The sequence below is a fragment of the Pristiophorus japonicus genome, chromosome 17 (genome assembly GCF_044704955.1).
Source record: "Pristiophorus japonicus isolate sPriJap1 chromosome 17, sPriJap1.hap1, whole genome shotgun sequence".
Classification (NCBI taxonomy): domain Eukaryota; kingdom Metazoa; phylum Chordata; class Chondrichthyes; family Pristiophoridae; genus Pristiophorus; species Pristiophorus japonicus.
This window is the reverse complement of record NC_091993.1, coordinates 128,113,176-128,134,995: the sequence shown is the minus strand read 5'-3', so window position 1 is coordinate 128,134,995 and position 21,820 is coordinate 128,113,176. Positions and strand designations below refer to the sequence as shown.

The window sequence follows — 21,820 nt, the reverse complement described above, 5'->3', positions numbered from 1 at the left end:
TCAGTTCCTATGGACTGGAGGGTAGCTAATGTAACACCACTTTTAAAAAAAGGAGGGAGAGAGAAAACTGGTAATTATAGACCGGTTAGCTTGACATCAGTAGTGGGGAAAATGTTGGAATCAATCATTAAAGATGAAATAGCAGCGCATTTGGAAAGCAGTGACAGGATCGGTCCAAGTCAGCATGGATTTATGAAGGGGAAATCATGCTTGACAAATCTTCTGGAATTTTTTGAGGATGTAACTAGTAGAGTGGACAAGGGAGAACCAGTGGATGTGGTGTATTTGGACTTTCAAAAGGCTTTTGACAAGGTCCCACACAGGAGATTGGTGTGCAAAATCAAAGCACATGGTATTGGGGGTAATGTACTGGAGTGGATAGAGAACATGTTGGCAGGCAGGAAGCAGAGAGTCGGGATTAACGGGTCCTTTTCAGAATGGCAGGCAGTGACTAGTGGAGTGCCACAGGGCTCAGTGCTGGGACCCCAGCTATTTACAATATATATTAATGATTTGGATGATGGAATTGAGTGTAATATCTCCAAGTTTGCAGCTGACACTAATCTGGGTGGCGCAGTGTGAGCTGTGAGGAGGATGCTAAGAGGCTGCAGGATGACTTGAACAGATTAGGCGAGTGGGCAAATACATGGCAGATGCAGTATAATGTGGATAAATGTGAGGTTATCCACTTTGGGGGCAAAAGCACGAAGGCAGAATATTATCTGAATGGCGGCAGATTAGAAAAAGGGGAGGTGCAGTGAGACCTGGGTGTCATGGTACATCAGTCATTGAAAGCTGGAATGCAGGTACAGCAGGTGGTGAAGAAGGCAAATAGTATGTTGGCCTTCATAGCTAGGGGATTTGAGTATAAGAGCAGGGACGTCTTACTGCAGTTGTACAGGGCCTTGGTGAGGCCCCACCTGGAATATTGCATTGAGTTTTGGTCTCCTAATCTGAGGAAGGATGTTCTTGCTATTGAGGGAGTGCAGCGAAGGTTCACCAGACTGATTCCTGGGATGGCAGGACTGACATATGAGGAAAGACTGGATCAACTGGGTCTGTATTCACTGGAGTTTAGAAGGATGAGAGAGGATCTCATAGAAACATATAAAATTCTGACGGAACTGGACAGGTTAGATGCAGGAAGAATGTTCCCGATGTTGGGGAAGTCCAGAACCAGGGGACATAGTCTTAGGATAAGGGGTAAGCTATTTAGGACTGAGATGAGGAGGAACTTCTTCACTGAGTTGTTGAATGGAATTCCCTACCGCAGAGAGTTGTTGATGCCAGTTCATTGGATATATTGAAGAGGGAGTTAAATATGGCTAAAGGGATCAAGGGGTATGGAGAGAAAGCAAGAACAGGGTACTGAAGGAATGATCAGCCATGATCTTATTGAATGGTGGTGCAGGCTCGAAGGGCCGGATGGCCCACTCCTGCACCTATTTTCTATGTTTCTATGTTTCTATGACTCGGGTTAGAATGTGGTACCTTTCTGATCGCTGCTGTTCAGTTCCAGTCATCAGTACCTCAACTGAGCCATGGTGGGAGATTTAGTGGGTAGTTTTGGGACTTGGTTCCAGCCTGACGGCTGACACTTTGCCTTCTTGATTCCACAGTGCGTCGAGCAGGATCTGTAGCTCAGACCAGCGATGCAGAGCACGGCTAATCACCTCTGGTTACTCAGCGATGTCCTTGGGCAGGGAGCAACGGCAAGTGTATATAAAGCACGGCACAAGGTACTGTACATTCCTCGCTCGGGGAAGGGTTCAAACAGCAAGAGACACAGGTTAAAGTGAGGACGTTTGGATGGACAAGGGAAGTTGAATGAACTTTTTCACCCATGTGGTAACGGAATAAGTTACCAGGAAAGGACATGGGGGTGAACATTATATAAAAGGGGTCAAGATGTGTTTGTGGAGAGAGAAGCGATTGAGCGATTTATGATGCTGAGGTGGGGTTGAGGGATATGGTGACAGGGTGTGTAGCACACAGCACGATCCCACAAACTGCAATGAGACGATGCCCAGATAATCGCTCTCATTGGTTGGGGAATAAATATTGGTCATAACACCGTAGAGTATTCCCCTGCTCCTCTTCAGAATAGTGCCGTGGGATCGTTTACATCCACTGAGAGGACAGACAGACAGACAGGGAGAGAAGGAAGAAGCTCACGGCCTTGCTGACTGGATAGTTTCCGACCAGGGGCAGTTTGGAAAGAGCTTGCCTGACTCTTCCTTGAACTGTCCAATCGTGCACTTGAAGAAGCGGGAAGATTAAAATTATATAAAATCGTAAATCCAACGCTAAGTGTTCCCTGCAGTCGGAGCTCAAATCCCAGGGAACGGTTAAAATGGGTGTAATGTACGTACCTGTAAGGATGCTCACAGGTTGGTTGAGCTGTTGAGTTGGGAGTGGCTTAGCCAGTCACGTGACGTTCACAAGACTCAATAAAACCCCAGCCAGTTGGGTTCGGGGGATCCACGATGGAGCAGGTGGCTGTGAGCCTGGTGGATGAACTGGTAATGTGTAGTGTGATTGTTAAACCTTTGTTAATAAACCAACCAGTTCTAGTTCATAATAGCAATGTGTTGCTATGGATTCTTAAGCAAAGGGCCCATGAAGCAAATACATTATGATAGGGAAGTTGGGAATAAGACGGGAGGTTGGGGAACTATTTTACCCAAAGGGTAGCAGACCCGAGCAGTACCTTACCAGGGAGGACATAGGAGTGGACATTGTGAATGGAGTCATCCATTAGATGTGTTTCTGGAGAGGGAGAGAGAGGGACATAGTGAGAAGGTGCATTTGATCTAATTAACAGGGAACGGTTTGTTAGGCTGGCGGCCTTTTCCTGTAACAGTTTCAAATTCTACTTTACAGAAAACTGGAGACCAGTACGCTGTCAAAGTGTTCAATCATGTCAGTTACCTGCGGCCATATGAAGTGCAGATGAGGGAGTTTGACATGTTGCGGAAATTAAACCACAAGAATATTGTGAAGCTGTTTGCAGTGGAGGAAGTGGTAAGTGTTTGATTCTGTCACTAACTCTCTGAACCAGGTCACTGGAACTCCCCACCGCCCACCCCACCCCCATCGTTCATTGGCAGACGGCCTTCCCCTTGCTCCTCCCTTCCACACCCGCCCCCCGAGAAGAACTATGGACAGAGAGAGACCCCCCTCCATAACCAGAGAGAGAATTCCCCCCCACCCCGAACCAGCGACAGACTCTCGGAACTAGCAAAGTAGAATTACCCCAGTACACTCCCACCAGAGCAACCTCCGCCCCCCCAAACTACCAGACACCCTTCGAATCATCACTGTTAAGTGACAACCCCAGAGAAACGCCGGAGACCACCCCACACCCCCAAACCCAAACCCCACTCCCCACACCAACCCCCCCACACCAACCCCCCCAACCCCCCATCCCTCGACACCCAACCCCCCCCTCGACACCCAACCCCCCCCTCGACACCCAACCCCCCCCTCGACACCCAACCCCCCCCTCGACACCCAACCCCCCCCTCGACACCCAACCCCCCCCTCGACACCCAACCCCCCCCTCGACACCCAACCCCCCCCTCGACACCCAACCCCCCCCTCGACACCCAACCCCCCCCTCGACACCCAACCCCCCCCTCGACACCCAACCCCCCCCTCGACACCCAACCCCCCCCTCGACACCCAACCCCCCCTCGACACCCAACCCCCCCTCGACACCCAACCCCCCCTCGACACCCAACCCCCCCCTCGACACCCAACCCCCCCCTCGACACCCAACCCCCCCCTCGACACCCAACCCCCCCCTCGACACCCAACCCCCCCCTCGACACCCAACCCCCCCCCTCGACACCCAACCCCCCCCCTCGACACCCAACCCCCCCCCTCGACACCCAACCCCCCCCCTCGACACCCAACCCCCCCCTCGACACCCAACCCCCCCCCTCGACACCCAACCCCCCCCCTCGACACCCAACCCCCCCCTCGACACCCAACCCCCCCTCGACACCCAACCCCCCCCTCGACACCCAACCCCCCCCTCGACACCCAACCCCCCCCTCGACACCCAACCCCCCCCTCGACACCCAACCCCCCCCCCTCGACACCCAACCCCCCCCCCTCGACACCCAACCCCCCCCCTCGACACCCAGCCCCCCCCTCGACACCCAGCCCCCCCCTCGACACCCAACCCCCCCCCTCGACACCCAACCCCCCCCCTCGACACCCAACCCCCCCCTCGACACCCAACCCCCCCCTCGACACCCAACCCCCCCCTCGACACCCAACCCCCCCCTCGACACCCAACCCCCCCCTCGACACCCAACCCCCCCCTCGACACCCAACCCCCCCCTCGACACCCAACCCCCCCTCGACACCCAACCCCCCCCTCGACACCCAACCCCCCCTCGACACCCAACCCCCCCTCGACACCCAACCCCCCCCCTCGACACCCAACCCCCCCCCCTCGACACCCAACCCCCCCCCCTCGACACCCAACCCCCCCCTCGACACCCAACCCCCCCTCGACACCCAACCCCCCCCCTCGACACCCAACCCCCCCCTCGACACCCAACCCCCCCCTCGACACCCAACCCCCCCCTCGACACCCAACCCCCCCCCCTCGACACCCAACCCCCCCCCCTCGACACCCAACCCCCCCCCCTCGACACCCAACCCCCCCCCTCGACACCCAGCCCCCCCCTCGACACCCAACCCCCCCCCTCGACACCCAACCCCCCCCTCGACACCCAACCCCCCCCTCGACACCCAACCCCCCCCCTCGACACCCAACCCCCCCCTCGACACCCAACCCCCCCCCTCGACACCCAACCCCCCCCCTCGACACCCAACCCCCCCCTCGACACCCAACCCCCCCCCTCGACACCCAACCCCCCCCCTCGACACCCAACCCCCCCCCTCGACACCCAACCCCCCCCCTCGACACCCAACCCCCCCCTCGACACCCAACCCCCCCCCTCGACACCCAACCCCCCCCCTCGACACCCAACCCCCCCCCTCGACACCCAACCCCCCCCCTCGACACCCAACCCCCCCCCTCGACACCCAACCCCCCCCCTCGACACCAAACCCCCCCCTCGACACCCAACCCCAACCCCCAAGAACAATCTCATGTAAGAGACTCCCCTCAGGTGGGTGGAGTTAAGATACAGATCAGCCATGATTTAATTGAGTGGAGGAACAGGTTCGAGGGGCTGGACGGCCTCCTCCTGTTCCTCGAACCTCTGATAGATGCTGGGAACCACTGAGCACGATGAAGAATCAGGCAACTCCGCCACTTTCCAGCCCGCTGACTTATGTCGGCCTCACTATTTGCTGACGGTCGGGGCCCTCGGTGTCCGTGGGCCATTGCCGGATGTGGTATGTACACCGGTCATGGAATGTAACGTTTCTTGGTGTGCCTGTCCCCAGGGAACCACCAAACAGAAGGTCCTGGTGATGGAGTATTGTGCCGGTGGGAGTCTCCTCAACGTCCTGGAAGAATCGGAGAATGCATTCGGACTGTCGGAAGCCGAGTTCCTGATTGTGCTGCAGAGTGTCGGTGAGTTTCACACTGCGTATAGTTCTGGTCTCCGTATATAAGGAGAGATATACTTACATTAGAGGCAGTTCAAAGAAGGTTCACGAGGTTGATTCCTGGGATGAAGGTTGGGCCTATATTCATTGGAGTTTAGAAGAATGAGAGATGATCTTATTGAAAAGTATAACATTCTGAGGGGGCTTTACAGGGTGGATGCAGAGAGGATGTTTCCCCCTCGTGGGGCAATCTAGAACTAGGGGGCATAGTTTCAGAATAAGGGGTCGCCCATTTAAAACGGAAATGAGGAGAAATTTCTTTTCTCAGAGGGTGGTGAATCTTTGGAATTCTCTGCCCCAGAGAGCTGTGGAGGCTGGGTCATTGAATATATTTAAGGCGGAGATAGACAGCTTTTTGAAAGATAAGGGAGTCAAGGGTTATGGGGAGTGGGCAGGGAAGTGTTGAGGCCAGGATCAGATCAGCCACGATCTTATTGAATGGCGGAGCAGGGGCCAAATGGCCGACTCCTGCTCCTATTTCTTATGTTCTCCATATTCCGTTGAATATCACCGAAGGGTCATTTTATGGCTCTGTACTACCGGGGTGGGGGGGGGATCTGGCAAATTGGGCGAATGAGGGGGAATGAAGGGGGTGTACGAGATTTCTAGACTGTCCCAACAATGTTCCCTAACCCCGATCCCCCAAACAGCGTCTGCTTGGCTCCTTCAGCGTAACGTTTCCCACACTGTTCACCGAGGCTGATTGAGCCGTTTCAAGCCGACTCGGTCATGGTTTAAGCTGTGGCTGAGGGAGGTGTGAGCTGCCAATCACAAGGACCTGGCCAAGCGGGAACTTGCATTTCTAAAGCGCCTTTCACGTCCTCGGGACGTCCCAAAGCGTTTCACAGCCAATGAAGCAGGGTCCTACAACAGATAAATGGCCGGGTTGGTTGAGGGATAAATATTGGCCAGGACGCCTCCGATCGCTTCACCCAACAGCGACTTAATATCTGTCCTTCCTTCCTGACCAAGCAGACCGAAGAATGCAGCATTCCCTCAGTGTCGGCCTCCATTAGGGGCTCAGGTCCACGAGTGGCTCTTCTGATGCTACCACTGAACTGACAATTCAACTATGTTCAATTGGATTTGGTGCCCTTAAAAGTATGGGTCAAATCATAGGAACAAGAGGAGGCCATTCAGCCCCTCGAGCCTGTTGCACCATTCAGTGAGATTGTGGCTGATCTGTATCTTAACTCCATCTACCCGCCTTGTTCCGTATCCAAAAATCTATCAATCTCAGTTTTACATTTTTCAATTGACCCCTAGCCTCAGAGAGATTTCCAGAATCCCACTGTGTGATGAAGGGCTTCCTGACAAGACCCCTAATTTTAAGGTTATGCCTCTTGTTCTGGACTCCCCCCCCATCCCCCCACCAGAGGAAACAATTTCTCGCGATCCACCCTATCAACTCCTTTAATTATCTTAAACCTCTCGATCACATTACCCCTTAATCTTCGACACTCGAGGGAACACAAGCTCTGTGCAACCTGTCCTCACACTTTGGCAGTGTGAGCTGCGAGGAGGATGCTATGAGGCTGCAGAGTGACTTGGATAGGTTAGGTGAGTGGGCAAATGCATGGCAGATGAAGTATAATGTGGATAAATGTGAGGTTATCCACTTTGGTTGTAAAAACAGAGAGACAGACTATTATCTGAATGGTGACAGATTAGTAAAAGGGGAGGTGCAACGAGACCTGGGTGTCATGGTACATCAGTCATTGAAGGTTAGCATGCAGGTACAGCAGGCGGTGAAGAAAGCAAATGGCATGTTGGCCTTCATAGCGAGGGGATTTGAGTACAGGGACAGGGAGGTGTTACTACAGTTGTACAGGGCCTTGGTGAGGCCACACCTGGAGTATTGTGTACAGTTTTGGTCTCCTAACTTGAGGAAGGACATTCTTGCTATTGAGGGAGTGCAGCGAAGGTTCGCCAGACTGATTCCCGGGATGGCGGGACTGACATATCAAGAAAGACTGGATTAACTGGGCTTGTATTCACTGGAGTTCAGAAGAATGAGAGGGGATCTCATAGAAACGTTTAAAATTCTGATGGGTTTAGACAGGTTAGATGCAGGAAGAATGTTCCCAATGTTGGGGAAGTCCAGAACCAGGGGTCACAGTCTTAGGATAAGGGGTAAGCCATTTAGGACCGAGATGAGGAGAAACTTCTTCACCCAGAGAGTGGTGAACCTGTGGAATTCTCTACCACAGAAAGTTGTTGAGGCCAATTCACTAAATATATTCAAAAAGGAGTTAGATGAAGTCCTTACTACTAGGGGGATCAAGGGGTATGGTGAGAAAGCAGGAATGGGGTACTGAAGTTGCATGTTCAGCCATGAACTCATTGAATGGCGGTGCAGGCTCGAAGGGCCGAATGGCCGACTCCTGCACCTGTTTTCTATGTTTCTAACCTAACTTCACATCAACAGCAGAATAATACTCTCTGTGCCACATGGTGTAACATTTCCGCCATCAGAAAACTCCCTTCTGTTAATTGCCCTAAATTCTGTTGGCTCTGTGTAGGGCGCAAGGAATTGGTATAAAACTTTCCCGAGTTATTTTCACTTGTAAGGCCTTTTGAACCTGGAGAGAAACAGTCTCTTCCGTCCAGGCTGGGCTGAGATCCAGGTCCCAGCAAGTGAAAGGCCCCAAAATGACCCGTTTGCTGGAGTTCCTTTATTGCTACCTGTCGCTACTCGCTCGCTCTTCTGTTACAAGTTGATGGCATGAACCAGTTGAGAGCGAATGGAGTCGTCCATCGGGATATTAAGCCGGGGAACATCATGCGAGTGGTTGGAGAATACGGTCAGTCCGTCTATAAACTGACCGACTTCGGAGCAGCGCGGGAACTCGAGGACGACGAGAAATTCATGTCGCTGTACGGGACCGAGGAGTATTTGGTGAGTAGCCTTCCAAAATTAATATCAATGTATACCTGTAACACACCATTTGGCAAGCTCTCACCGGGAGAGATGGTGGAGAGGCCATGTGATTGCTGTTTTTAGGATTCTGAAGGGACGGGATAATGTCGCTGATGACCAGCTGTCTCATCGTGTCCTGTACAGTGGAACCAGAGGCCACTGCCTGCGCTGGAAGTGGGTAAATTCATAACTAATCTGCAGAAACAATATTTCAGTGAGCGAATGGTCAATCTATGGAACAGGCTCCCGAGGGAGATGTCGAACAGTTAGTGCTGTTTCATCAAATGCAAATCGGATAGATTTCTTTCAGAAAATACCATTTTGTGCTCCAGTATGTGAGTAATGTACGATGTGCCATGTGGGGGGTGCAGCGAGCGTGGGGGGGGGGAACAGGGGACATTAGGCCTCGAGTTCCCAAAGCTCTCCCCCACTGGGGATTTTCCTCACCTCGTGTCTGGGCCGAAGAAATAAGAGGACATTTGGCCCCTCGAGCCTGCTCCACCATTTAAAAAGATCAGGGCTGATCTGATCCTGGTGGAGAGGGTGGGGGGGTTTGAGAGGGTGGGTGGGGCTGGAGGGGGGACAGAGCAGAGGCAGAAGGGAAGCGGGCAGGAAAGCGGAGTTGAAGTCAACAATCAGCCATGATTTTATTGAATGGCCCCTCGAGCCTGCTCCACCATTCAATAAGACCAGGTCTGATCTTCAATTTCAAGTGACTGCAGTGACTACATTCAGAAAGTACTTCATTGGCTGTAAAGTGCTTTGGGACGTCCGGTGATCGTGAAAGGCGCTATAGAAATGTAAGTCTTTTATTTTTTTTCCTATCTCAGCAACAGTCAGTGCCTTAAGTAAAGAAACATTGGGGTGGGGTTGGGAAAAGGCCAAGGGGGAGAGAGGGGGAGAGACTTGTCCTCCTGCCACAATCTCCGGACATTAACTGCTTTGATGTTGAGTCCCGGCAGCACCCGGATATGTACGAACGCGCAGTACTCCGCAAACCGCAGAACAAGGCGTACGGTGTCACCGTGGATCTGTGGAGCATCGGTGTGACGTTTTACCAAGTAGCAACCGGCAGTTTACCTTTCATCCCCTATGGAGGACCCCGCAAGAACAAGGAGATGATGTGAGTCACTGTCAGCAGTGTTTCTGAATCGCTTCTTTATATTAATCAGGGCAATTCTCCATCCGCAAATCTGTCGATCTATCGCTTCATCTTTCGGTGTCTTCCCTTCCCATTCCATCTCATTCCTCCATTCTTGTATCCAATCCCACTACATCTATCTCATTTCACTTCAGCCCAATCCCCTCGTTTCTATCTTCTTTTGTGCCCATCCCATTATTTTAATCCTTCTAGCCCATCCCATGTTGTCAGCCGTGGCTCAGTGGGCAGCACTCTCGCCTCTGAGTCAGAAGGTCGTGGGTTCAAGTCCCACTCCAGGGACCTGAGCACAAAATCCAGGCTGAGGCTCCCAGTGCAGTACTGAGGGAGTGCTGCACTGTCGGAGGTGCCGTCTTTCAGATGAGACTTTAAACCGAGGCCCCGTCTGCCCTCTCAGGTGGACGTAAAAGATCCCATGGCACTATTTCAAAGAAGCGCAGCGGGGGGGTTAGCAGGGGAGTGTCCTGGGGCCAATATTTATCCTTCAACCAACATCACTGAAACAGATTATCTGGTCATTATCACATTGCTGTGTGTGGGAGCTTGCTGTGCGCAAATTGGCTGACGTATTTCCTACATTACAACAGTGACTACAATCCAAAAAAAGTTCTTCATTGGCTGTAAAGCACTATGGGACATCCGGTGGTCGTGAAAGGTGCTATATAAATGCAAGTCTTTCTTTTTTCTTCATCCAATCCCGTTACATCTGTCCCATTCAATCCCTCAGCCATCATTCTATCCCAGCCTGTTCTTTCCCCATCGCTTCTCTCTCAACTATCCCATCTGTCTCTCTCGGAGATTGGCCAGCTCTTTATCATCTCAAAATGGTTCAATTGCAGGTATAAAATCACGACGGAGAAGCCGGCGGGCGCGATTGCGGGAGTGCAGAACCGAGACTGCGGCCCGGTGGAGTGGAGTAACGAGCTGCCAATCACATGCAGGCTCTCTCAGTAAGTCCTCGAATGACGGGTCTTAATTTAGCAGAGTCCCCTCCATCTCTGACCTCTGCTCAGCGTGGGATTTAAAGTTTCCTATTCGAGCACGTTGGGTTGGTCTGTGTTTGATCATTGTGAGCAAGTGGAGCCACATGTGGTCCTGGAAGGTGGGGACAGGAGGAGGCCGTTCAGCCCCTCGAGCCTGTTCTGTCGTTCAGTGGCTGACCTGATCTGCACGCTCGGGATCAAAGCAATTGATCGGAAGTGTCAGCGAGGCTCGGTTGGCAGTGAGTCAGAAGGTCGTGGGTTCAAACCCTTCTCCAGGACTTGAGCACTCAATGCACGCTGGCACTAGTGCAGTGCTGAGGGAGCCCTGCAGTGTCAGAGGTGCCGTATTTACTGGGACGCCAAACCAAGGCCTGTGTCTGTTGAGTTGGATGGTACTCGTCTCCTTGCATGACCTGAAGAAGAGCACGATACTGAAGCCAGCATTTATCCCTCGACCAGCACATCAACTGGCTTATCATCTCAGTCGCTCTTTGTAGGATCTTGCTGTACTCTTAAAAAGTAATTCATTGGTTGTGATGTCCTGAGAACATGGCAAGATGCTTCACATACAAGTTATTTCTTTTAATAATTCAAAGGAGTTATTGGATAAACTGGGGTACGGGTCCCACACACACTGACTCTCACTGGGGTACGGGTCCCACACACACTGACTCTCACTGGGGTACAGTCCCACACACACTGACTCTCACTGGGGTACGGGTCCCACACAAACTGACTCTCACTGGGGTACAGTCCCACACACACTGACTCTCACTGGGGTACAGTCCCACACACACTGACTCTCACTGGGGTACAGTCCCACACACACTGACTCTCACTGGGGTACGGGTCCCACACACTCTGACTCTCACTGGGGTACAGTCCCACACACACTGACTCTCACTGGGGTATGTGTCCCACACACACTGATTCTCACTGGGGTACAGTCCCACACACACTGACTCTCACTGGGGTACAGTCCCACACACACTGACTCTCACTGGGGTACGGATCTCACACACTGACTCTCACTGGGGTACAGTCCCACACACACTGACTCTCACTGGGGTACGGTCCCACACACACTGACTCTCACTGGGGTATGGTCCCACACACAATGACTCTCACTGGGGTACAATCCCACACACACTGACTCTCACTGGGGTACAGTCCCACACACACTGACTCTCACTGGGGTACAGTCCCACACACACTGACTCACACTCGGGTACGGTCCCACACACATTGACTCTCACTGGGGTATGGGTCCCACACAGACTGACTCTCTCTGGGGTACAGTCCCACACACACTGACTCTCACTGGGGTACGGGTCCCACACACACTGACTCTCACTGGGGTGTGGGTCCCACACACACTGACTCTCACTGGGGTGTGGGTCCCACACACACTGACTCTCACTGGGGTACAGTCCCACACACACTGACTCTCACTAGGGTACAGTCCCACACACACTGACTCTCACTGGGGTACAGTCCCATACACACTGACTCTCACTGGGGTACAGTCCCACACACACTGACTCTCACTGGGGTACAGTCCCACACACACTGACTCTCACTGGGGTACAGTCCCACACACACTGACTCTCACTGGGGTACAGTCCCACACACACTGACTCTCACTGGGGTACGGTCCCACGCACACTGACTCTCACTGGGGTACGGGTCCCACACACACTGACTCTCACTGGGGTACGGTCCCACACACACTGACTCTCACTGGGGTACGGGTCCCACACACACTGACTCTCACTGGGTTACGGTCCCACACACACTGACTCTCACTGGGGTACGGGTCCCACACACACTGACTCTCACTGGGGTACGGGTCCCACACACACTGACTCACTGGGGTACGGTCCCACACACACTGACTCTCACTGGGGTACGGGTCCCACACACACTGACTCTCACTGGGGTACAGTCCCACACACACTGACTCTCACTGAGGTACAGTCCCACACACACTGACTCTCACTGGGGTACAGTCCCACACACACTGACTCTCACTGAGGTACAGTCCCACACACACTGACTCTCACTGGGGTACGGTCCCACACACACTGACTCTCACTGGGGTACAGTCACACACACACTGACTCTCACTGGGGTACAGTCCCACACACACTGACTCTCACTGGGGTACAGTCCCACACACACTGACTCTCACTGGGGTACGGGTCTCACACACTGACTCTCACTGGGGTACGGTCCCACACACACTGACTCTCACTGGGGTATGGGTCCCACACAGACTGACTCTCACTGGGGTACAGTCCCACACACACTGACTCTCACTGGGGTACGGGTCCCACACACACTGACTCTCACTGGGGTACGGTCCCACACACACTGACTCTCACTGGTCCAGGGCATTGAGACAATTGCAGCATTCCTACCCAATGAGCTCAGTACTGAACACAGGCCAGGGCTGGAATCTGAGACTATCCTGTTCAGTGCGGCTCAGCGCGACATCAGAGGGAGGCGAGTTTGACCATTGGAGCAGGAGAAAGGGAATGTAAGTAATAGTTTATGAAAATGGAAATAAATTTTGTGACATTCCACAGACATGTGTTGGAAAGGATTCCCTGAGTGACCGAAGCCATGGTCAAACTGGAACTTTCCAGCAGTTCCACAAATCCCCCGTTACCCATGTAGAACAGTCACCAGACTGAGATAAGGAGAAATTTCTTCACTCAGAGGCTGGTGAATCGTTGGAATTCTCTCCTCAGAGAGCTGTAGATGATGGGTCGTTGAGTATATTCAAGGCTGAGATCGATAGATTTTTGGACACTTGGGGAATCGAGGGATATGGGGATCGGGCTGGAAAGTGGAGTTGAGGTCGAAGATCAGCCATGATCTTATTGAATGGCGGAACAGGCTCGAGGGGCCGAATGGCCGACTCCTGCTCCTAATTCTGATGATCTTCTGCCTGCCCCCGGTTCTGTTTGGTTGATGACCTCTGCAGCTACCAGTGAGCGGTATAACTCACCTGCTGTGCTCTTTTCCCCCTCTGCTATCTTCCTCCAGGGGTTTGAAGGGCCTCTTGGTTCCTATCCTCGCCAGTATCCTCGAGGCCGACCAGGCCAAGTGTTGGGGATTTGACCAGTTCTTTGCAGAAGCCAATGACATCCTCCACAGAACCGTGGTCCACGTCTTCTCATTGCAGCAAGCTACGATGCACAAGATCTATGTCAACTCGTACAACACGTAAGCCTCCCTCTTTGTTTGTATCCTCTTTAGACTTAATGATAGTAAGTTTGGAAACCGTCTCACGTTCAACCAGAAGGTTTCTGTTTCATTCTCTGGATCTCCAATTAGCTTTTTCTATTTTCCCTGAAGTGTAAGTTCACTGATCCCACACTCCCAAGGGGAAGCGACGTTCGATGGGCCAAGGGACTGTGAATTGGTGCCATGGTGCGGTGCCCGATCTCAAACCATAAGGACCGACCGGCCCCCCAGTGGGAGAGCCGGCTCGTTGAATTTGCCTCTCCATTTTTTGGGTGAATTTATACCATATTTTGAGGTAACGGTGTCGGTACTGATGAATGAGACACACTTTCTAGACTTGACAATTGTTCAAGGAGGGGATCTTATTCATCATTTACTGCTCAAATCAATAAAGCTCTTAAACGTTGAATATCAGTTGTCACCATTTTATTAAGCATGGAGTAATTACATAAACTTACACCTAAAAGACATTACTAACAACATGAGCTTGTTGCCTCACTTGAAGAATTGAAAGTTGTTCCAGTTCTGAGCTCCGTATCTTTGGTCTTTACGAATCTTATTACAAACTGTTTTTATACATTTCTCTTACTCCCTCCCCATAGTAATTGGCACAATTCTGTCTCACTATTTCAAAGACGAGCAGGGGAGTTATCCCCGGTGTCCTGGTCAATATTTATCCCTCAATCAACATCACTAAAACAGATTATCTGGTCATTATCACATTGCTGTGTGTGGGAGCTTGCTGTGCGCAAATTGGCTGCCGTGTTTCCCACATTACAACAGTGACTACACTCCAAAAGTACTTCATTGGCTGTAAAGTGTTAAGGGACGTCTGGTGATCGTGAAATATCCCTCAATCAACATCACTAAAACAGATTATCTGGTCATTATCACATTGCTGTGTGTGGGAGCTTGCTGTGCGCAAATTGGCTGCCGTGTTTCCCACATTACAACAGTGACTACACTCCAAAAGTACTTCATTGGCTGTAAAGTGTTAAGGGACGTCTGGTGATCGTGAAAGGCACTATATAAATCCAAATCTTTCTTTTCTTACATAAATATATAAAAGTTAAAATACTCCATATAAGGAGAATTTAATTGGCTTACCCTTTATCAATAACTTTAGTTTTCCTTACTTATTAACAAGCTCCTTTTTCCATAGCCCGGCACAACTCCCCGATTTTGTTGTTTTATCGATAGTTTGACTTTTGTTAGATATAATTGCTATTCCACCAAGTGAACCTTTTCATGATAAGTCTGCCTCTGTGTCATTTCCGTTCTGACAATCTCCTACTTGTACAGAAGCCCCAATCTGAAGGACTCACAGGTTACCCCCACTGTTCATAAATGATTCAATGCTCGTCTTTAATCAAACCTCTTCTGATTTCATCCCGAGACTGAGCATTGCTACAGCTTCAGCCCTGGTCCAACAGCCCAGTGGACTTGGGATCGGCTTGCTTGACAGTCAAAGATTAAAGAATAACGTTACTGAAATATAAAGATAAATTAATAATAGTACAGCACTGGTAGACCAGGACAGTCTTCCCTTACACAATATTAAGCATTTTAGCATGTGTCAGATGCTACCTAAAGTTCCTTCCATTCTGCCTTAAGAAAGTGCATCAGTCACAACTATAGACCAACACCCTCTTCTCGACAAGTGCTCAATTTCTGCAAACCCGTGCTATTTTTCTGCTACGTGACACTTGATCCCGGCTGATTTCCAGCCCAGGTCCCTGATGTGAGAGAACAAGGTTCCCACCCATCGCACTACACAAGCTCTCCTTGTGATGGAAGTGGTTTGCAGTTTTCACATCGTCATAGAACACCCGAAAGGTTCTCTTGTGCATGTTTATAATGAATTGCCTCCCCTGTTTCAGCGTCGGTACCATGTTCAATTCCCTGGGCAGGTCGGCAGTCAGTCCAGTCCCAGCTTTACTCAGGCTGCCGGGCGCCTGACAATCCAGGGCCGGCGGGTCCTTGCACTTCTCCCCTCCAACTCTGCGAGGGCAGGAGACCTCCGACCTCCGACCTCCAACCTCCGACCTCCAACCTCCAACCTCCATTCACTACCTCTCCATCTCTCTCTAATATATATATTGAATCAGAATAACTCACGTGCCCAATTAGTTTAGTGTGGTAATTATCACTTTACAACTGCAACCAATTTAGAATTCAAAAATATTAACTCAAAAGAACTTTTTTTTGTACACAATCTATACAGATTAAAACAAAGCTAAAGAAATTTAAAGAATTTCCCCCACTTTTAAATAATTAAATATATATATATATATATATATATATATATATCTTTCTATCTTTATCTCTCTCTATCTATCGCTATCACTCTCCATAGCTCTCTATCTATCTCTCTATCTTTATTTCTAGCTCTCTATTTCTCTATCTCTCTCTATCTATCTCACACTCTCTCTCTCGCTCTCTATCTGTATCTCTCTATCTCTCTCTCTTTATCTATCTCTATTTCTCTCTCTATCTCTCTCTACAGCTCTATATCTCTCTTTATCTCTCTCTCTCTCTTTATTTTTATATATATATATATCTATGTCTCACTCTCACTCTCTATCTCTCTCTCTCTGTATCTCTCTCTCTCTCTCTCTCTCTATCTATCTAACTATATTTCTATATATATATATCTGTCTCACTCCCTCTCACTCATTTTCTCTCTCTCTCTCTCTCATCTATATATATGTACATATATCTATATATATATATATCTGTCTCACTCCCTCTCTCACTCTCATTTTCTCTCTCTCTCTCTCATTTATATATATGTACATATACCTATATATATATATCTGTCTCTCTTTCTATCTCTCTCTCACTCTCTATCTCTCTCTCTCACTATCTCTCTCTCTCTATCTCTCTCTCTCTCTCTCTCTTTTTCTATCTCTATCTCTCTATCTCTATCTCTATCTCCATCTCTATCTCTATCTCTATCTCTCTTACTCTCTCTCTCTTTCTATCTCTCTCTCTTTCTATCTCTCTCTCACTCTATCTCTCACTCACTCTCACTCTCACTCTCACACTCACACTCACTCTCACTCTCACTCTCTCTCTCTCTCTCTCTCTATCTCTCTCTCTCTCTCTCTCTCTCTATCTCTCTTACTCTCTCTCTATCTCTCACTATCTCTCTCACTATCTCTCTCTCTCACTATCTCTTTCTCTATCTCTCTCTATCTATCTCTCTCTATCTCTCTCTATCTCTCTATCTCTCTCTATCTCTCTCTCTCTATCTCTCTCTATCTCTCTCTCTCTCTCTATCTCTCTATCACTCTCTCGCTATCTCTAATATATATGCTCTCTCAGTCCATAGCCCGGCTCTGGTCCAGTGTAGAGCATTGCTGTGAAGGCCTGAGAGTGCGACACGACCCCTTACCCATTTAGTTTGCCCAGGCTGCTGCACTCCAGCACAACCTACTGATCAGCAGAGCATTGAGAAATCCAACTTGCCACACAAGCGTTTATGTAAATATGATAATATATCGGAATTTCTGGACGATAAAAAGACCAGATCCTTTTAGTTTGCCTTCGACTATCCCGGCAGTCACATGATACAACGATACTGGAGTCGTTGACATTATTTTTTTATTTATTTGTTCTAGAATTTGGGCAATCTGGAAAGGCCATGTTGTTTTGTCCAACTCGAGTTGCCCTGAGGGTGTTGCGAGTCAGCCATGCAGTGTGGGACTGGAGTCACTTGTAGGCCCAGACCAGGGAGAGGAGCGACAGATTCCCTTCCCTGAAGGACGTTTGGGAACCAGTTGGGTTCTTACGACAATCCAACAGTTTTCCGGTTATTCTGCCCAGTGCCAGCCCAAAAACTCAATTCAATTTCCCAACTCACTACGGTGGCATTTGACATCCTGACCTCTGCGTATATTGCAAAATGGAGAATTCTTCAAACTAACTATTTATAACCTTGTGCAAACAGAAGCATGTCAGGAAAAGAAAGAAAGACTTGCATTTATATAGCACCTTTCACGACCACCAGACGTCCCAAAGCGCTTTACAGCCAATGAAGTACTTTTGGAGTGTGGTCACTGTTGTAATGTGGGAATGTAGGTCCCAATGTGATTATAAAGAGCACAACGATGGCAATAAAGCAACGTTTAAATTCTGGTACGGGCAGAGTCAGCATCTGCGCTCGGGAAATGAACTGGTGGAAATAACGAAGTGCTGAAAGCTAGTCCGCACTGGGGCCTAGAGGCTGGTTTAAAGATAATATGAGGAGAGAAACTGATTAGCAAAGAGGCTGGAGATAATTCTAGACAGCGTAGCCGGTCTCTGTTCGAGCAGACATCCTCAAAGCTTTGTATTCTCCAGAGCCAGATAACTTTGCACTTTCTGTATTCTGCAGACCAGCTAATAAAGTCATTAAAGACCATTTGTTGCACTATATGAATGCAAGTTGGTGTTGTGGTTGTTATAGGCTTGATCATTTGGTATCTGAAACCATCAGCCTCCTATCAGCCCAAAGGTCACACTCCTCCATTTTAGTTTTATTCGTTCCCGGATGTGGGCGTCGCTGGCAAGGCCGGCATTTATTGCCCATCCCTAATTGCCCCTCGAGAAGGTGGTGGTGAGCCGCCTTCTTGAACCGCTGCAGTCCGTGTGGTGAAGGTGCTCCCACAGTGCTGTTAGGGAGGGAGTTCCAGGATTGTGACCCAGCGACGATGAAGGAACGGCCGATATATTTCCCAGTCAGGATGGTGTGTGACTGGGAGGGGAATGTGGAGCTGGTGGTGTTCCCATGCGCCTGCTGCCCTTGTCCTTCTAGGTGGTAGAGGTCACGGGTTTGGGAGATGCTGCTGAAGAAGTGACATGGACATTTACCAGAGGCGTTATCACATCAGTTATCAGGATGCACAGCGCAGCAGATTTGGTATGGCCCACTCTTCCCCCCCCTTCAGATTGATAGCCTTATCCCTGTCATCATTCACTATTGAGATCCTCTCGAATTACTCACATTTCCCAACACCTGTTCTGGAGAAACCGAGTAAGAAGGAAAGACTTGCATTTCTATAGCGCCTTTCAGGATGTTCCAAAGCGTTTTACAGCCAATGAAGTACTTTTGAAGTGTAGTCACTGTTGTGATGAAGGCCCACAGGGCATGTTGAGTTGAGGAGAGATGAGGTCATTCACGAGATATTGATTAAGGGATGCAAAGCTTGGGGTTTTCAAAGTCTATGGATTATAATGGAGAGATGAGAAGTTCTGGAGAAGAATGAGTTAAAGGATACGGAGCGAAGGAAGAGCGTGTAAGATCGATAGGACTGTTGGGAGCAGCAATAACCATAAAAGCATTGATTAAAGTCTGTCGAGACAAGACCGAGGTGGGTAGGTTAGTGTCGGTCCACCCATAATCACCACATCAATACCCTGCCATGATTTTTCGCAGAACCAACCTGTTGATGGACGAGATCTTCAGACAGACTGACATCTCCTCTCCGAACCAAGAGTTAATTTACGAGGGCCATCGCTTGGCACAGCAGCTAACCCAACAGCTGCAGTTCCTGCCTAAAACTACAGAGGATAGGCCCATCATCCTGGTCAGTGCCGAGCACAAGCCACCCATTGGGGTCGCATACAAAGAGCGTAAGTGGCTGGATTCTTGAGAGCTTTAGCCGGGGCTTCCAATTGCCCAGTTTGAGTGAGGTGGGGCTCAAGATTCAGTCGTGGAGATTACCCCCCAAAACTCGAGGCACCCTTTCATCGTGGTGATCAGCTCAATTGTGTTCCCGTGTAAACCTCAGGCCTTGGAGGGAGCTGCAACGCACAGCACCATTTATGTTGGGCTGGTGATGGTACACCCCTCATTCCCGCCCGTAGTGTGTAGATACAGCCACCAGGCCTAACCGCAAAGGCCTCACTAATGCTTGTTTTCTCACGTAACCTCATTTGGAAATGTTGAAGGATAAATATTGGCCAGGTCATCGGGAAAAATTCCCTACTCCACTTGAGAGGGTAGACAAGGCCTTGGTTTGATACCTCATCCAAAAAAATGGCACCTTTCACAGTGCGACGCTCCCTCAGTACTGCCCCTTTGACAGTGCAGCACTCCCTCAGTACTGCCCCTTTGACAGTGCGGCGCTCCCTCAATACTGCCCCTCTGACAGTGCGGCGCTCCCTCAGTACTGCCCCTCCGACAGTGCAGCACTCCCTCAGTACTGCCCCTCCGACAGTGCGGCGCTCCCTCAGTACTGCCCCTCCGACAGTGCAGCACTCCCTCAGTACTGCCCCTCCGACAGTGCAGCACTCCCTCAGTACTGTCCCTCCGACAGTGCAGCACTCCCTCAGTACTGCCCCTCCGACAGTGCAGCACTCCCTCAGTACTGCCCCAGTCTCTTGGGTGGGATATTAGTTTTAATAATGATGTAAAGCAGACTTAAAAGAATCCTGCCATGAAAATAGTGTTTGGGGGAAATGATTTTTGTTTGTTTACACAATGTACACCACGTGGAAAGACCACCTTGTGTGTGATGTGAGTGAGTGGGTCTGTGGAGCTGAGTTAGTCTCGGGCAGAGGAGTTTGCGGAGATTGTGCTCCTTAATTTTTCACCGATATTCTCTTGTCCCCTCTGTTCACAGCGGAGGTGCCAATGTTTCCTCCGAAGTTTGATATAATCAACGATGCAAATCTCGCAAAGGTAACTGTTAGTTTGTAACGGGGGCGCGGAGAAGCGGGCGCGAGGGTTGGGGTGATGGGTGTGGCGCGTGAGGGGAGGGGCTGGGAGGGGGCAGGTTGGGTGGGTGGTGGTTTGGACACAGGCTTTTCATCAAAGGGACCCAAAACCAAATCCAGGCCTGACAGATGGCTGGAGTCCCCTTCCTTGCCGCTGCCTGTGAATACGTTTGGGTTAGTTCTATGTTGGGGTGGGTCACAATGTGCCCGAATTCTGCACTGAGCTAAATTGGCCACAGAACGACTGGTGTGAGGAATGGAATTGGGCGCGGGTACAGAAAGGGGGTTGTCCGTGCAGGGTGGGGCTGAGCCCCATTATTGGGTAATGTACAGGAGCTTTACTCTGTATCTAACCCCCCTGTACCTGTCCTGGGAGTGTTTGATGGGACAGTGTAGAGGGAGCTTTACTCTGTATCTAACCCCCCTGTACCTGTCCTGGGAGTGTTTGATGGGACAGTGTAGAGGGAGCTTTACTCTGTATCTAACCCCCTGTACCTGCCCTGGGAGTGTTTGATGGGACAGTGTAGAGGGAGCTTTACTCTCTATCTAACCCCGTGCTGTACCTGCCCTGGGAGTGTTTGATGGGACAGTGTAGAGGGAGCTTTACTCTGTATCTAACCCGTGCTGTACCTACCCTGGGAGTGTTTGATGGGACAGTGTAGAGGGAACTTTACTCTGTATCTAACCCCATGCTGTACCTACCCTGGGAGTGTTTGATGGGACAGTGTAGAGGGAGCTTTACTCTGTATCTAACCCCCTGTACCTGCCCTGGGACTGTTTGATGGGACAGTGTAGAGGGAGCTTTACTCTGTATCTAACCTCCTGTACCTGCCCTGGGAGTGTTTGATGGGACAGTGTAGAGGGAGCTTTACTCTCTATCTAACCCCGTGCTGTACCTGCCCTGGGAGTGTTTGATGGGACAGTGTAGAGGGAGCTTTACTCTGTATCTAACCCGTGCTGTACCTGTCCTGGGAGTGTTTGATGGGACAGTGTAGAGGAAGCTTTACTCTGTATCTAACCCCGTGCTGTACCTGCCCTGGGAGTGTTTGATGGGACAGTGTAGAGGGAACTTTACTCTGTATCTAATCCCCTGTGTCTGTCCTGGGAATGTTTGATTGGTTCTTGTGTGCTGGAAAAGGGGTAGGTATTCCATTCCTCCTCACTAACGTCTCTCTCTTTGGTGATTACAATATATTAATTATGATAAGG

At 50.3% G+C, this 21,820-nt stretch overlaps 1 protein-coding gene across 2 annotated transcripts in view; it reads left to right on the top strand.

Annotated features, from left to right (window-relative positions):
- Positions 1 to 21,820, top strand: part of LOC139228097 (serine/threonine-protein kinase TBK1-like) — a 74,748-nt gene that overhangs the window by 7,438 nt on the left and 45,490 nt on the right. For both annotated transcript variants that reach the window (XM_070859281.1, XM_070859280.1), the window contains exons 2-10: positions 1,620 to 1,739; positions 2,884 to 3,024; positions 5,431 to 5,560; positions 8,313 to 8,494; positions 9,478 to 9,638; positions 10,514 to 10,624; positions 13,709 to 13,888; positions 19,329 to 19,525; positions 20,518 to 20,576. In XM_070859281.1, the coding sequence (XP_070715382.1) occupies positions 1,653 to 1,739; positions 2,884 to 3,024; positions 5,431 to 5,560; positions 8,313 to 8,494; positions 9,478 to 9,638; positions 10,514 to 10,624; positions 13,709 to 13,888; positions 19,329 to 19,525; positions 20,518 to 20,576 (1,248 nt within the window). In that variant the 5' untranslated portion in view covers positions 1,620 to 1,652. The remainder of the gene's footprint in view (positions 1 to 1,619; positions 1,740 to 2,883; positions 3,025 to 5,430; positions 5,561 to 8,312; positions 8,495 to 9,477; positions 9,639 to 10,513; positions 10,625 to 13,708; positions 13,889 to 19,328; positions 19,526 to 20,517; positions 20,577 to 21,820) is intronic.